Source organism: Periplaneta americana, chromosome 13 (genome assembly GCF_040183065.1).
Source record: "Periplaneta americana isolate PAMFEO1 chromosome 13, P.americana_PAMFEO1_priV1, whole genome shotgun sequence".
NCBI classification, from domain to species: Eukaryota; Metazoa; Arthropoda; class Insecta; order Blattodea; family Blattidae; genus Periplaneta; species Periplaneta americana.
Window position 1 is genome coordinate 6,004,179 of NC_091129.1, and position 16,966 is coordinate 6,021,144.

At 33.9% G+C, this 16,966-nt stretch overlaps 1 protein-coding gene across 3 annotated transcripts in view; it reads left to right on the forward strand.

Moving 5' to 3' along the window:
* LOC138711707 (retinol-binding protein pinta-like) overlaps nucleotides 1-16,966 on the forward strand; it is a 72,979-nt gene that overhangs the window by 52,599 nt on the left and 3,414 nt on the right. For all 3 annotated transcript variants that reach the window (XM_069842856.1, XM_069842855.1, XM_069842857.1), the window contains 3 exons: nucleotides 2,530-2,779; nucleotides 7,763-7,873; nucleotides 12,675-12,780. In XM_069842856.1, the coding sequence (XP_069698957.1) occupies nucleotides 2,530-2,779; nucleotides 7,763-7,873; nucleotides 12,675-12,780 (467 nt within the window). The remainder of the gene's footprint in view (nucleotides 1-2,529; nucleotides 2,780-7,762; nucleotides 7,874-12,674; nucleotides 12,781-16,966) is intronic.

Sequence of the window (16,966 nt, forward strand, 5' to 3'; positions counted from 1 at the left end):
AGGGCTGCAGCTCCACGCATGCATTCCGAGTGGCTTTAAATTGTCACAGGGCCAAAATAAACACAAATTTAGAAAACTGAAACATTACTTTTTTTTAGAGTTAAAAACAAATTTCCATACTTATTGTTTTCTTCGTTATTTTCACCCATCCATAGCCTTAATTGCATATTGAATATCTTCCAATTAAGATTACTTGAAACAGGATGATATCTCATTAATGGAGAGAGATTTTGAGGATTCACTCCGTCTTCTATAAATAACGAGATCCGTCCGCTTTAGGGGTAAGGGTTCATTTCTTCATACCTTAATTTAAAAAAAAAATGTTTCTCTCTTCTTAACTTTTACAATAAACTGTCTAGCTTTTATTAATAAGTTAATCTTTTAGTGCTTTGATTTTTATTGTATTTGTAAATGTAATATTAATTGTAATTGTATTCTTAATATTGTAGTTGTAATCCCCTGGTAGAGGGGAAGAGAAGGTCTGATGGCCTTATCTCTACCAGGTTAAATAAATAAATAAATAAACAAACAAATAAATAAACAAACGAACAAATAAATAAATAGGTAAATAAATAAATTCATAAATACATAAATAAACAGTTAAATAAATAAATTCATAAATACATAAACAAATAGATAAATAGATAAATAAATAAATTCATAAATACATAAATAATTAGATAAATAAATAAATAAATAAATACATAAATAAATAGGTAAATATATTAATTAATTAGTTAATTCATAAATAGGTAAATAAATAAGTAAATTAATTAATTAACTAAAATAAATAAATTAATTAAATAAATAAAATAAAATAAATAAATAAATATTACCTACAAAGATGTGTAGCTACCCTCTGATCTAAAGTTAGGTCTCTTGCATATTTCACAAATGGGAAATGATCACTGCAATTATTTTCTCTAGAATTATTATATTATTGCAATTTGATAACTTATATATTTCACTGATGGGAAAAAAGTTTTCGAAGATTAAATACGTCTCTTATAAACAACTAAATCCGTCCATTTAAAAGGTAGGAATGAAGAAGTGACTTCCTGAACTTCTAAAACTTCAAAACTCAGCGCTTTCTTATTTATTTCGGAAGAGTGATATAAACAATCTAACTTTTCAAACGGACATCGTAAGTATTCTTGCACTATGCTGACTGCATACTCAAGAATTTAATGACTGAATAGTATTCAGAATACTGAGATGAGACAAATGAAGGAAAAGACGGTCCTTTATTCAGAGTTTACAATTTTTATATGTTCGTGATGATTGCTGTGATATTTGTGATCATAAAAGTATTAGCAGTAAGGAGCTTGCCTGCCGATCCAAAAGTTGCGCTTGGGCGATCCCGGGTTCGATTCCCGCTTGGGGTGATTACCTGGTTGGGTTTTCTCCGAGGTTTTCCGCAACCGTAAAACAAATGTCAGGTAATCTATGGCGAATCCTCGGCCTCATCTCGCCGAATACCATCTCGCTTTCACCAATCCCATCGTCGCTAAATAACCTCATAGTTGATACAGCATGGCGCGTCCTCAGGTTGCGGATAAAGGAGACGGCGTCCAGATATGGAGGGTAGCTGCGAATATATTGAATAAGCAGTCGTGGACAGCCGATAAGGGGTGGTCCTCCACCTTGGGGGTTGGGCGAAGGGCTAACAACCCATGACCGTAAAAACAGCTTGTTACGAAACCTAACAATAAGACTCGGAATGGGACTGATTCTCCGGCACGACCACAAATATAAATGACACTCGGGAGGAAATTAAACACAGAATAAATATGGGAAATGCCTGTTATTATTCGGTTGAGAAACTTTTATCATCCAGTCTGCTGTCGAAAAATCTGAAAGTTAGAATTTATAAAACAGTTATATTACCGGTTGTTCTGTATGGCTGTGAAACTTGGACTCTCACTTTGAGAGAGGAGCTTAGGTTAAGGGTGTTTGAGAATAAGGTTCTTAGGAAAATATTTGGGGCTAAGAGGGATGAAGTTACAAGAGAATGGAGAAAGTTACACAACGCAGAGCTGCACGCATTGTATTCTTCACCTGACATAATTAGGAACATTAAATCCAGACGTTAGAGATGGGCAGGGCATGTAGCACATATGGGCATATAGAGTGTTAGTTGGGAGGCCGGAGGGAAAAATACCTTTGGGGAGGCCGAGACGTAGATGGGAGGATATTATTAAAATGGATTTGAGGGAGGTGGGATATGATGGTAGAGAGTGCATTAATCTTGCTCAGGATAGGGACCGATGGCGGGCTTATGTGAGGACGGCAATGAACCTCCGGGTTCCTTAAAAGCGAGTAAGTAGTAGTATTAGTGTAAGTTGATACAGCTTCGTTAAATAACCAAGTAAAAACATAATAGTAATGGTAATGCTAATGCGATGATACTTATGTTGATAATAATGTTAGTAGTTGATGCTGATGTTAGAGATTGTGAAGATGATAATGAATAGTGATAAATTGCAATATTTTACCACATATTTTAGAACACAGTAAATTCTGTTGCAGATACTGTTTGCCACTTCCGAAGCTGACAGAAGAATGTCACCGAGTCGTGTTGCTGGGCAACATTGACCCCGATGCCACGAAATTCAATCTCTTGGACGTCTTTAAACTAATTTTTATGGTCGGTGACGTCAGATTTTCCGAGGACTGCTGTGTTGCCGATACATACATAGTAGACATGGCTAACTTCGGTCTCGGGCACATATCCAAGACAACCATCACTGCAGTCAAGAAGCTGGAAGTGTGTGCGATGGTGAGTAGCAGGCAGCGAGTGTGTTCTTGCCTCTGTCTAGTTGCTACGTAAGTTAAACTATGTCCCTGTGACGTTGTAGACAATTTTTCCCTATTGATAATTCCCAATCTATTTTTCCTAATGCCAAGATTTCCGAATTTTTTTTTATTCCCAATCAATTATTCCCAAACTGGTTTATCCAAAATCTTAAATTCTCAATTCCTTTTTTTTCCCGTTAACTTCGTCCCAATGCTTTTTTCGCAATGCCTTTTTCTTTCCAAAAACGTCTTCCCAATGCTTTTTTTTCTCAATAGCATTTTGCATTGTTTCTTTTTTCCCAATAACATCTTCCCAATGCCTGTTTTCCCAATAACATCATCCCAATGTCTTTTTTTCCCAATAACATCTTCCCAATGTCTTTTTTCCCAATAACATTTTCCCAATGCCTTTTTTTCCCAATAACATCTTCCCAATTTCTTTTTTTCCCAATAACATCTTCCCAATGCCTTTTTTTTCCAACAACATCTTCCCAATGTCTTTTTTTCCCAATAACATATTCCCAATGCCTTTTTTTTTCCAAATAACATCTTCCCAATGTCTTTTTTTTCCAATAACATCTTCCCAATGTCTTTTTTCCCAATAACATCTCCCCAATGTCTTTTTTTCTAATAACATCTTCCCAATGCCTTTTTTTCCCAATAACATCTTCCCAATGTCATTTTTCCCAATAACATCTTCCCAATGTCTTTTTTTCCAATAACATCTTCCCAATGTCTTTTTTTCCCAATAACATCTTCCCAATGCCTTTTTTTCCCAATAACATCTTCCCAATGTCTTTTTTTCCCAATAACATCTTCCCAATGTCTTTTTTTTCCAAATAACATCTTCCCAATGTCTTTTTTTCCAATAACATCTTCCCAATGTCTTTTTTCCTAATAACATCTTCCCAACGTCTTTTTTTCCAATAACATCTTCCCAGTGCCTTTTTTCCCCAATAACATCTTCCCAATGTCTTTTTTCCAATAACATCTTCCCAAAGCCTTTTTTTCCCAATAACATCTTCCGAATGTCATTTTTCCCAGTAACATCTTCCCAATGTCTTTTTTTCCCAATAACATCTTCCCAATGTCTTTTTTTCCAATAACATCTTCCCAATGTCTTTTTTTCCCCAATAACATCTTCCCAATTTCTTTTTTTCCCAATAACATCTTCCCAATTTCTTTTTTTCCCAATAACATCTTCCCAATGCCTTTTTTTCCCAATAACATCTTCCCAATGTCTTTTTTCCCAATAATATCTTCCCAATGTCTTTTTTCCCAATAACATTTTCCCAATGTCTTTTTTTCCAATAACATCTTCCCAATGTCTTTTTTTCCCAATAACATCTTCCCAATGTCTTTTTTTCCAATAACATCTTCCCAATGCCTTTTTTTTTTCCAATAACATCTTCCCAATGTCATTTTTCCCAATAACATCTTCCCAATGTCTTTTTTTCTAATAACATCTTCCCAATGCCTTTTTTTTCCCAATAACATCTTCCCAATGTCATTTTTCCCAATAACATCTTCCCAATGTCTTTTTTTCCAATAACATCTTCCCAATGTCTTTTTTTCCCAATAACATCTTCCCAATGTCTTTTTTTCCCAATAACATCTTCCCAATGTCTTTTTTTCCCAATAACATCTTCCCAATGCCTTTTTTTCCAATAACATCTTCCCAATGTCTTTTTTTCCCAATAACATCTTCCCAATGCCTGTTTTCCCAATAACATCTTCCCAATGTCTTTTTTTCCCAATAACATCTTCCCAATGCCTTTTTTTCCAGTAGCATCTTCCCATTGCCTGTTTTCCCAAGAACATCTTCCCAATGCCTGCTTTCCCAATAAGATCTCCCCAATGCCTGTTTTCCCAATAAGATCTTCCCAATGTCTTTTTTTCCCAATAACTTCTTCCCAATGTCTTTTTTTTTTCAATAACATCTTCCAAATGCCTTTTTCCCAATAAGATCTTCCCAATGTCTTTTTTTCCCAATAACTTCTTCCCAATGTCTTTTTTTTCAACAACATCTTCCAAATGCCTTTTTTGCCCAATAACATCTTCCCAATGCCTTTTTCCCGAATAACACTACTCAATGCCTTTTTTTTATAATAATATCTTCCTAATGCCTGTTTTCCCAAAAACTTCCCAATGACTTTTTTTCCAATAACATCTTCCCAATGCCTTTTTTCCCCAATAACACGTTCCAAATGCTTCTTCTCTCAAAGCCCTTTTCTTTGCAAATAACATCATCCCAATGCCTTTTTTCCCCGATGACATCTTCCCAATTTCTTTTTCCCAATAACATCTTTGCAATAATATATTGCCAATGCCCTTTCTCCCAATAACATAGGCTAAATATTATCTTTCAATTTATTTATTTCTTTGTTACAGTAATTGACACTCAATTTATAGTATAAAGTTGAGGTCAAGATTCCTGAAGTAATCTGTAAAACCTCCCTCATGTTTGTATATCTAATGCTGTAAAACTATACCTCTAAAGCCATCGGCGTAGCTTAAGGCTTCTAAGGCGCTTGCATGCCAATCCAGAGTTTCGCTCGGGCGCGGGATCGATTCCCGCTTGAGCTGATTATCTAGTTGGGCTTTTTCCGTATTTTCCTCCAACTATAAGACAAATGTCAGGCAATCTATGGTGAATCCTCGGCCTCATCTCGCTATCATCAATTCCATTGACGCTAAATAACCTCGTATTTGATACAGCGTTGTTAAATAACCAAGTAAAATAAAAAATACCTCTAATACAGTCTTGTGCAATACTACACATTCTACTTGGTTTGCGTTTAACGACTTGACCCAGAGATAACTGTGCAAAAGCAGTTTCAGTGTCGTTTTGTTTCCTAATAAATTCATGCAGTGCAGTGTAGAGGAACGGATGATTTTCACTAGTTGCAACCTGATAACTGTCACACGATGATGACCCAGCAATGTCTCGTCATAGAATCGTTTCACAGCTGAGGCGGGTACCGTGCTTCCACGACACGCCTTCGCCCTCTCCTTGGCCTCGCACTTATATTACCAACTGAAGATAATCTGTTAAAGGGAGGAGACCATCTGGAATGATATTATCTAATAGTACTTGAAAAGTATCTCTAACAACTGCAGTAGGTACAAATGCCAAGGAAACTAACACACAGACGGTCTTTCAAATGTTTATCTTCAGGATCATTACACTTTGTCTGCAAACCTTCAACCATATTTTCCGGTAGACTACATGGATTGTACGAAGCGGAAAAAGTAGCATGAACACTGCACGAGAAGCGTTCATTATAGCAAGATCGAAATAAGACAAGATCCTCGATGGTTGGAGGCACTGTAGGCCTATTTCACGTAGTACAGTTTGATCTCTTACTACTTCAAACACTTCCCGATACTTTGTATGTATTTATTTACACTAAAAGTGGGCAAGCACCGGGTAGCAGTGGATACACAATATAAACAATACACAATACAATTACAATAATTTAACACAAAAATTACAATTAATAATAAAACATAAAATAACCTAATTTTACAATACAACCTACATATGTATAGGCCCTACATAAGTTTCAATAGTCTTTCACTTTACTCTCATCTCACTCACTGTAGTGGCACTATGACGCATTTCACTGACACTTCAGGACACATTTCACTGACACTATAGAACACATTTCATTGACGCTATAAATTATCACTGATCGGAACTATTCACTGCATTATAAAACCATAACTTCACTGACTCACCTCGCTTCACTGATACAACAGTTCAAATAAGTCAAATAATTACACCCTTATGCATACTTATAAACAGAACTACATTTAAGCTAAACATTTCTAGTCTAAGACCCTCTTACACGCTATTTTTAAATAATTTACAATTCAAACTAAGGGAGTAACTCGTCAGGCTAAATAAATACATGTCACCTTAAAATATTAAATGTTAAATATCACCTTAATTTCAATTTGCACTTTATACACAACTTTTTAAGTTATTCTTGGATCTCCTTAAGGAAGGACAGCCCTCAAAGACCGCTGCAGGTAGGTCATTCCAATCATTTATAGTTCTATTTAAAAATGAGAATTTACCTACATCCGTTTTCTGTTTCCTACATTTGATTTTAAAATCATGATCGATCCTACCATAGTACGTTGGCTTTTCTAACCGAGCCGTTATGTCTACCCATGCTTTCTGACCTAGATGTGCTCTATACAATGATGTTATTCTAGATTTCCTACGTCTGTTTTCCAAAGTTTCCCACGTCTTCATTTTTAGAAGGGCGAAGGGAAAAACAAATGGAAAGGGCATTTTCGGTTATTCTGGAAAATAAATAGCCTATATATTTTTTTTTTACAGTTCCAGTTACTGTAAATATCGAAACAAACAATTTAGTTGATATTTGAAAGTTCCGTCAACAAACCAAGTTTCAGATTTAAACAGAGGTTCCGAATTACGAAGCGCTGCAAAAACACTAGAACAATACGAAATATACAGACAGACAAAAACACATCCAAATGAAATTCTCAGCACACAACTCAATTTCAGAACACACACACTCTTTGACTCCACATTACACTACACAAACACACCCCCACAGGAAACAAAATAAAAGGCGCCAAGACCAACAACAACCAGTTCTGATGATGGCCAACAGCAGGCCGAAACATGTTAAGAAGGCAACATAAAATTTAACACGTGAAAGTTATATAATACGTTTTCCAAAGAGATATAGTGTTAAAAGTTGTGTAATCAAGATGTATAACACAAATACTCGTTTCGTGTCTCTTCAAAATTTTCTATGGTGAATCCTCGGCCCCCTGTCTCTATCACTAATTCCATTGATGCTAAATAACCTAATAGTTGAAACATCGTCGTTAAATAAACAAGAAAAGAAATTGATAGCGAATTATTGTGTTAACACGCAAGTTACTGTGAAATGATGTGAAACTTGCTTGTTTGTTTATGTTTCAGAAAGGCTACAGCGCTCGTATAAGGGGTATCCACTACGTGAACGTTCCGGCCTACGCAGATGTCGTCATCAACCTGACACGCAGCGTCATGAAGCCCAAAATTGCAGCAAGGGTCAGTCAGTATAGCTTGTTTACAGAGATTTTACTCATCATCATCATCATAATCATCGAAATCAGCAATTTACAGACATTAGGCTATAACGATTAATTCGAAAGCTGCGTAAATGCTTGCAATACACCTTGTTATTCCTACATGTTAAGAATATATCTACTACAAAAATGCCATTTCCAAGCAAGAAACAACTACTTGTCATTCATATCAATTTCACACGATCAACATGGGTTTATCATTGGAAGATCAACTGTTACAAATTTACTACATTTCACTCAATTTGTTTCAACCCAACTACATAATAAATTACAAGTTGATGTTATTTATACAGATTTTCAGAAAGCATTTGATAAGGTTGACCATGATATTCTTTTATTAAAATTGAAACAATCTGGATTTTCTTTCTCAATGCTATCGTTAATCAAATCTTACTTGAAAGGAAGAGTACAAGTTGTGAACTTTCATGGACATACTTCTAAGCCTTTTACGGTAAATTCTGGTGTGCCTCAAGGTTCCGATCTTGGTCCATTATTGTTTTTATTGTTTGTTAATGATATTGTGAATTGTGTACAACATTCTAAAATTGTATTATTTGCGGATGATATCAAATTGTATAAAGAAATCAAAACTATATCAGATTGTAAGCTACTTCAAACAGATATTACAAACTTACAGATTTGGAGTATTAATAATAAACTGTTATTTAATGTTAATAAGTGTATACATATGACCTTTTCTAGATTGAAAAATACAATTCAATTTTCAAGTAAAATAGAGGCAAAAGTTTTACCAGCAGAAAATGAACATAAAGATTTAGGTATATTATTTAGGAGTAATTTTACATTTCATAGTCATATTAATAATATTATAAATTTGTCCTATAAAAGTTTAGGTTTTGTTATGAGAAATTCTTGTATATTTAAAGTCAAAACTATAATAATTTTGTATAATTCCATTGTTCGATCTAAATTAGAGTATGCTTCTGTTATCTGGAACCCAGTTACTAACAAATATATTCTGTTACTAGAAAAAATTCAAAATAAATTTCTAAAATGGTTATATTACAGACTTTATAATGATTATTCTACTTACGATAGAGTTATGCTACAATGCTTCAACATTTCCATTTTACCAGTTTGCAAATTCGACGAAATTGTCGATCTTTAAACTTTCTGTAGTAATGTCACGAGAGGTCTGAGATCTGCCGATAAATCCACGAGCGAAGCGAGTGGATTTATCTGGGAAATCTCAGACCTCGAGTGACATTTATTAGGACTATTTCGTGAATAAAATAAAAATGTAAATAATATATCCCTAAAATTCAATCACAAAATGTTAATAATTGTATATTAACGAATACTTAACCTATTCAGACATTGTGAAGTTGAAATACTCGTAGATGAATATCGATTATTGCAATAAAGAAATTCGATGTTATTATTATTCAGTAATGCCAATTGCGAAAAGCGAAATACAGGTTTAACATTGTTAATTACATGTACTGCACTTTTCTCTTATTATTACAACAAATACATTTTCATTATCTGCTGAAATCATAATTTAATTTAACAGTAACAGTGGGGACAGCTATATACCAATGCTTATGTATTCACAGCGAGACATGTTGCTACACAGTGAAGCCATCTCTGTATAGATAGGCCTAATTAAAACACGAATTTTATTACGCCATACGAAAGTCAGTTTGATCGAAGACATTATTACTATGCAAGGTCTTTGAGTTTGATATGCGATGATGTTACATAAATTTGAACGTCCATTAATTGTTTAATTTCAATACAAATGTTATAGGCTACAATTTTATAGGTTACGTTAGGCCTACCTGTGGAAGCAGGACCAATGTCAGCTGTGCCTTGTTTCGGCCGTTACTTACAATGAGTGCTACAGGAAAGCATTTTTATAGATCGACAAACGCATTCTCGCTGTAGTGTGTAATGGAACTAAAGCTGCAGCTACACAGTTCAATATTCCAATCGCGTATGCGTGCAATCTGGGAAGAATAGAATCAAGTTTAAAAGGTACGTTCAATTAAGATGCATAAATATTTTGTGTCTACATGGTGCGCCGTTTTGAACATGGTCTTCACTGCGTAAATATATTAATTAATATTAAATATCAATCTTGCATTCATTGCTTTAAAGTTGAAAGAAAAGTTTAACTGTGTAGTTGCATCTTAATGTATTCATGATCATCAATTTACGGGGAAACAGTTGGCAACAACGACTAAACAAAAGAACGACCATGCGATAAATTGATAGCGATAAATCTAGCTGCAGAAATTATCGCAAAGTCTGAGTGTGATTGGTTTGAATTCAAAATTTCATTACACTTTATTGGTCGAAAATGGAATGACGTCATATAAACGAAATAGTCTTTATAAAATTGTTAACAATAAGTTGGACTGCGTTGGTTTATTTTATTATATAACATTATATGCACCTAAGCTTAATACAAAATTTCGAAATTTATTTTACATACGAAGGGCAAATACTGAATCCTACAAAAATTCCCCAGTTTTCCAAATGTTACAGTTATACAATAAATTACATCCTCATCCGAATGTTTATATTTTCAATATGAATTTCTCTAGATTCAGAATTATTTGTTATCATATTTTACAGAATACTGTTTTTAGTTAATTTCAAGCTACTTTCACATCTTATTTCAATTTCTCTTTTCTTCTATCTCTTATTTCTATTTTGTTTTAGTTTTTAATAAGAGTACTTGTTTATGTTTTATAAATTACTTTGTCAGTCTTGAACACTGTAATAGTCCACACCTGTGGAGTAACGGTCAACGAGTCTGGCCGCGAAACCAGGTGGCCTGGGTTCGATTCCCGGTCGGGACAAGTTACCTGGTTGAGGTTTTTTCCGGGGTTTTCCCTCAACCCAATATGAGCAAATGCTGGGTAACTTTCGGTGCTGGACCCCGGATTCATTTCACCGGCATTATCACCTTCATCTCATTCAGACGCTAAATAACCTGAGATGTTGATACAGCGTCGTAAAATAACCTAATATATAAATTCCACAAGGGCAGCTGCCCTTCAAAAACAGAATTCTCTAATCTCTAGGCAAAAGTTTTAACTGTAGGAAGTTCTCTACCTACAGTAAATGAATTGTTTTAACTACTCCTGATGAAGTTGATCTGTTCGTCTTTAACCTAAACAATAAACGGAATACAACAGAAATGGGTCCTAAAGGCTACTTTCCCCAATTGGACCATCTCAGATTTAATGTGGTTAAACCAGAAATAAATATTCATTTGAATATACTTACATACAGCTGTGAACGCGCTTTTTAAGACAGGCCATTCAATATAACTACTGAAAATGATGCTATATTTCGTATCATTTTTTTTTTATTTTAATGCGGTGCTATTTTTAAACCGTATACTTAACATCCAAATTCGCTTCTTTTATATAGCTACTCATATTTTTATTCACAGCTTCCATAACTCAACTTCACTCCTTGTTCCATATGAAAGAATTTCTACCACTTAGTCTAAAAAAGAATCTTATTCAGACGCTTGTAATGCTCCATTTTGATTATTGCGATTCCTTGCTAACTAATGTAAGTTCACTCTTAGCTGAGAGACTACAACGTGTTCATAATGTGTGCATACGATTCATCTGCAATACTCGTAAATTTGACCATATAACACCTTCCCTCCAGTTACTTTCATGGGTGCGTCTGAAGGAACGAAGAACAATACATTCACTGTCTCTTCTGTTTAGAATCATGAATACTTCTACTCCGAATTATCTGTTATCGCGCTTTCAATTTCTTACAACTCTTCGAAACCGACATCAAGCACTTCTTTCTATCCCTCATCATAGAACGTCTTTATACTCATCCTCCTGTACTGTGGAAATACCTCGCCTCTGGAATTCGTTACCTAATGACGTCAGGGACTGCCGGACTTTATCACAATTCAAAATTAAATTGGAAAATTTTGTCTTAGTTATTGTTTTTAGGTATTGCTAGAAGTATTGATTTGTGTTTTTTTTTTCTTTTTCTTTTTTTAATCTAGATTAAAATTGCAAGCTTCTTGTTTATGTTAGTTAATTAGTTAGGATACAATTAATTAATCATTTAAAGTTTGTGTGACTGCAACCTGTGTATATTTTTGTGTGGCTTTACTTTGTTTATAGTGTTTTTTTCTCTCTCTCTTTATTTCTTGTGTAGCTTTACTTTGCAGATAGTGTATTTTTTTCTGTTTCTTTCTATTATTATTGTATTTATATTCCTGGTGTTGTGGAAGAGAAGGCCTGATGGCCTTAACTACACCAGAATAAATAAATAAATAAATAAATAAATAAATAAATAAATAAATAAATAAATAAATAAATATTTATTTGTTGGTATAATCATTTCGTACTATTAATTTATTTCAAAATGCTATTTTCAAAACTTCTTCTAATTTAAGTTATTTGCAAGCATTTGGCGATCTGTTATAACTTAAAAAGAATTGAGGGTAATGCATTGCTTGTTTTGACAATAGAATTCCTTGTCTGTTTTTCATTCCATAATATAATTACAATACATTAGGTCTAAGTAAAAAAAAAAAATAGTTTGAAATTTCACATCTTTGCCTTACTTCACTAATTCTCTTAGGTAATTGTGTTTTGAAAAGCGGAATTATGAAATTTAAGTTTTGTTTTCAATTTTATATAGGAATTTACTTAAAATAACATGAAACATGAGACTACTAACAATATTTACAAACTCCTGAGGTTGTGTGCACCTCATTAATAATATTTCCACAATTCTTTGTTTTCCAGATACATGTGCACTCAAAAGGTCTTGAATCTCTCCATGAGAAAGTCAGTAAAAAGGTTCTGCCCAAAGAATATGGAGGAGACGCCGGAACTATAACAGAGCTGTGGGGTAAGATGTGAATAAAAAGTCATTCCAGCCTATAGACAGTTTCCTGAACTCGTAACAGAAACTAAGCGTTGTGTATTTGTGCTAAATTTTCACATCTAAAATATATACACAGTGGGCCATGAAAACGGCACAGAATTTAAATGGTTATATTCCAGTAGCTAATGATTTCACTTGAAAGTTTATTTCACAGGAAAATTTCACAGTCCTTGTAGACCTGGAAATTACTGTAATATTTATTTTTTTATTATTTATTACACATTATTTTTTATTTTTTTGTAAGTCAGTGCAAAATCGATCGTTTATGCCGAACTAAGCATTATGGTCTTACGAGTTCAGCAGGCCAAGCCGTTTGTTGTGCTATCGTCATTTGTTTTCTTCCGTTTTGAGTTCTCATTTTGTGAATAATGGGTCGCTTAACGAACGAAGACAAGATTTTCAATAAACATTTGCACCAATATGATAATTTATCTGCCCGTCAAATTGTAAGGAACTGCTCTCAGCGAGAATGGTCTGTTTCAAGTGTACAACGATTGATTAGCAAGATACGGACATGATATCTCTCCTGAGAGATTATTGCGTGAAAGATCGCATTTCTCAGATTCTCTGATGGTTTCCGCTGGAGTTTCAAACGAGATCTTAATCCTATGGACTATTTTGTATGGAGTCAACTACAAAAAGCAGTGTACTACAAAAAAAGAATTCGTAATATTGAACATTTAAGACAACGCCTTCTTGAATTTTGGGACCGACTTGATCAAAGACAGATATCCAGTGCTATTGAACAATGTAGAAGACGCCTACAAATGATTGTGCGGGCAAATGGCGGTCACGTAGAGCATCAGTTTAAATTATGATTATTTCAAAGATCATTAATTATTATTAATTTTACCAACATTAAGTTTTTTTGCATTTTGGAGTAATAAATTTTCTTTAAAAAATAACATTTTTTTGCATCATTGTGTATTGATTTCCAAAAGATTTTAATTGAGCCTCACAAAAACATAATAAAAAGTCTTGCACATCCTTAAAGTCTACTGTTTCCAACAGTGTATTCATTATAGATTAATGTTATGTATTTTCTAAAGTAGAGTATTTCTAATTTTGTGACTTTTATATATATATATATATATATATATATATATATATATAGTAGGCCTATTTATTGCAAATAAAAGTTATTATTGAGATTCCTCTGGGTAGGAATAAATTAAACGTTTTCAGTTCAAAATTTGCAATGATTTACCGAATTTAGGCATTCTAGCTAGCCGGTCTTATACTTTCTTTCAACCGACAATAACTGACTGTTCCTCACTCAAATTTATTTCTCCAACAGTAATAAACACGTGTAGCACAAAATTGTAACAGTAAGATTTGAAAATATGAAAGCAAGCAATTGGAAATGCTACGTGACAACTTCTATGACAACGAGCTTAATATTTAAAATTATATACTCTACGCTAAAATAATTACTCGCCGTTTGAACACCATTAGTGAAACAAAATTAGACGAAATACAATGTGGATTTAGGAAAGGACGGTCTTGTGCCGATTGTGTGTTTGTGATGCAACAAATAATCCAGAAAAGAAGAGAATTTAATCTCCCTACATACATAATGTTCGTGGATTACGAAAAAGCCTTTGACAAGGTTTTAAGAAATAAGTTATGGAATATATTGTCCAAAGAAGGATATCCAACACACCTAGTGAAAACAGTTAAAAGCTTATACGAGACAAGAATATCAGTAAGAATAGGAAACAAGACGAGTGATACAAAATTGTAAATCAGAGTGTTAAACAAGGCTGCCCATTATCTCCAACATTATTCAATATATATATATATATATATATATATATATATATATATATATATTTTTAGTTGGTTATTTAACGACGCTGTATCAACTACTAGGTTATTTAGCGTCGATGAGATTGGTGATAGCGAGATGATATTTGGCGAGATGAGGCCGAGGATTGGCCATAGATTACCTTGCATTCACATTACGGTTGGGGAAAACCTCGGAAAAACCCAACCAGGTAATCAGCCCAAGCGGGGATCGAACCCGCGCCCGAACGCAACTTCAGACCGGCAAGCAAGCGCCTTAACCGACTGAGCCACGCCGGTGGCTTACATTATTCAATATATACATAGATAAAGCCACAGAAGAATGGCAGAATAAAATAACAACCGGCATAAATATAGGCACGACATTATTGAAGTCCATGCTTTTTGCTGACGATCAGATCTTCATGGCAGAATCGGAGGATGACTTACAGGTGGCAGCTTATCAACTACAATTAATAATGGAAAAATATAATCTTAAAATTTCTAATCTTAAAACAAAAACAATGGCATTTGAAGTAGTTGATCACAGAAGATGTAAAATAGTTTTAAATCATGAAATCATAGAACGGGTATCCTCATTTAACTATTTAGGCTGCAATATATCATACTTAAAAGAACAAGACGTCAAAAATAAAATGAGTAAATTCCAACAGATGTGTGGAACAGTACGAAGGACCTTAAAAAATAAAACACAACGTTCAACACAACTAAAATTTTATACAAAGTTAGCTGTCCCACTATTAACCTATGGTTCAGAAAATTGGTCTATAAACCGAGCAACTAAAAAGAAAATTGAATCCAGCGAAATGAAATTCCTTCGAAGTGTTGCTGGTTTCACTCTCTTAGATCATCAAAATAACAAAAATATACGAGAACAACTAAATATTTCTAATTTGACTGAGATAATACAACGACAAAAACATAATTGGTACCAACATATAAGAAGAATGAATGACGACCGGTTACCTAAAGTAATACTGAACTATGGACCAAGAGGACACAGAAATGTTGGTAGACCAAGAACAAGATGGATAGACGACATAAACTTTGAAGACGGAACAGGCCAATAAGCCTAATCCCTGTGGTTGTTGATGATGATGATAAAGCTGACGTTACATTATATTATTGTAACTGTGGGTTGTCGATCATTATCCATATTACACCAATAGTGTTAAAGCACTATTATTAGCAGATTAAACACCGAAATAAATTACTTTTATTTACTATTGTTAGTTAAGTTAGTCATTGTTTCATATATTTAAATTTCATACACATCACATTACAATTAATTAGAAAATTGCAAAGAAACAAGAAATATTGCTTTAAAATGACAAAAAACTTATTTATTATTGGCTTAATAAGAAACGTCTTAAAAAGGCAAAATAAAAACTGGCCCTATCACTTTGATTTACCCCAAATCACATTTATATCTATGAAAATAATGATTTACTTCTATGCAGTAAAAAGGCATTTTGCCAAGCATCCGGGCTCAAGCCATGAGATTATCTGACATTCTCTTACATTTAATATAACACTCGAAAGGATAAACCAACTAGGTAAAACGAGATGAAGCTAATTCTTAGCCTACGTCCAAAAACGAATCCCGATCGCCAACTCTTAGATCACGACAGTAGACCAGAAACTATTTGAAAATCACTATTAATTTCATAATACAGTGTAACTTCCCTTAACGGACATTTCCCAATAGCGGACTCCTCTCAATAGCGGACATTTTAAAATTCCCCTGCAAAATAACATTGGCCCTCATGATAAAATTCTTCCAAATAGCGGACATTCTCAATAACGGACGAAGACACTGAAATGTATCTCCAACAACAATTAAAACTTCCAAATAACGGACAGCGTGAAAGAAAACAAGAAAAAGACGGTTGTAAATTAAACGGAATTCTTTGCAACAATCATTATCGTGCATTTGAACGTTCTTGTACTTTATTGAAGGTAAGCAGCACAGTTGTTAGTTGTGATACTGTACGTGAGCAGTCCGTACTATATTAGTTTGTCAAGTTGAGTGTTCGGAAGTACAGTCACATTAAAAATGTCACAAAAACGTAAACGTTTGTCTCTGAAAGAGAAAGTGGATATTGTAAAGCATAGTGAGAAGGAGAAATTAAGTGTTCGTGAGCTGGCCACAAAGTTTAAAGTGGGAAAAACTCAGGTTAGTGAAATTTTGAAAAACAAGGATGTTATTTTAAAGTCAACAATTCTAGACTTGTTTGTGTAAGGTGAAGTGGTACAGTGACTGATGTTTATTTCATTTACAAAACATTTACTGGTACGATTTCTCTCTGGATGAATACTGTAAACAATCTCACTGTCTACTGTA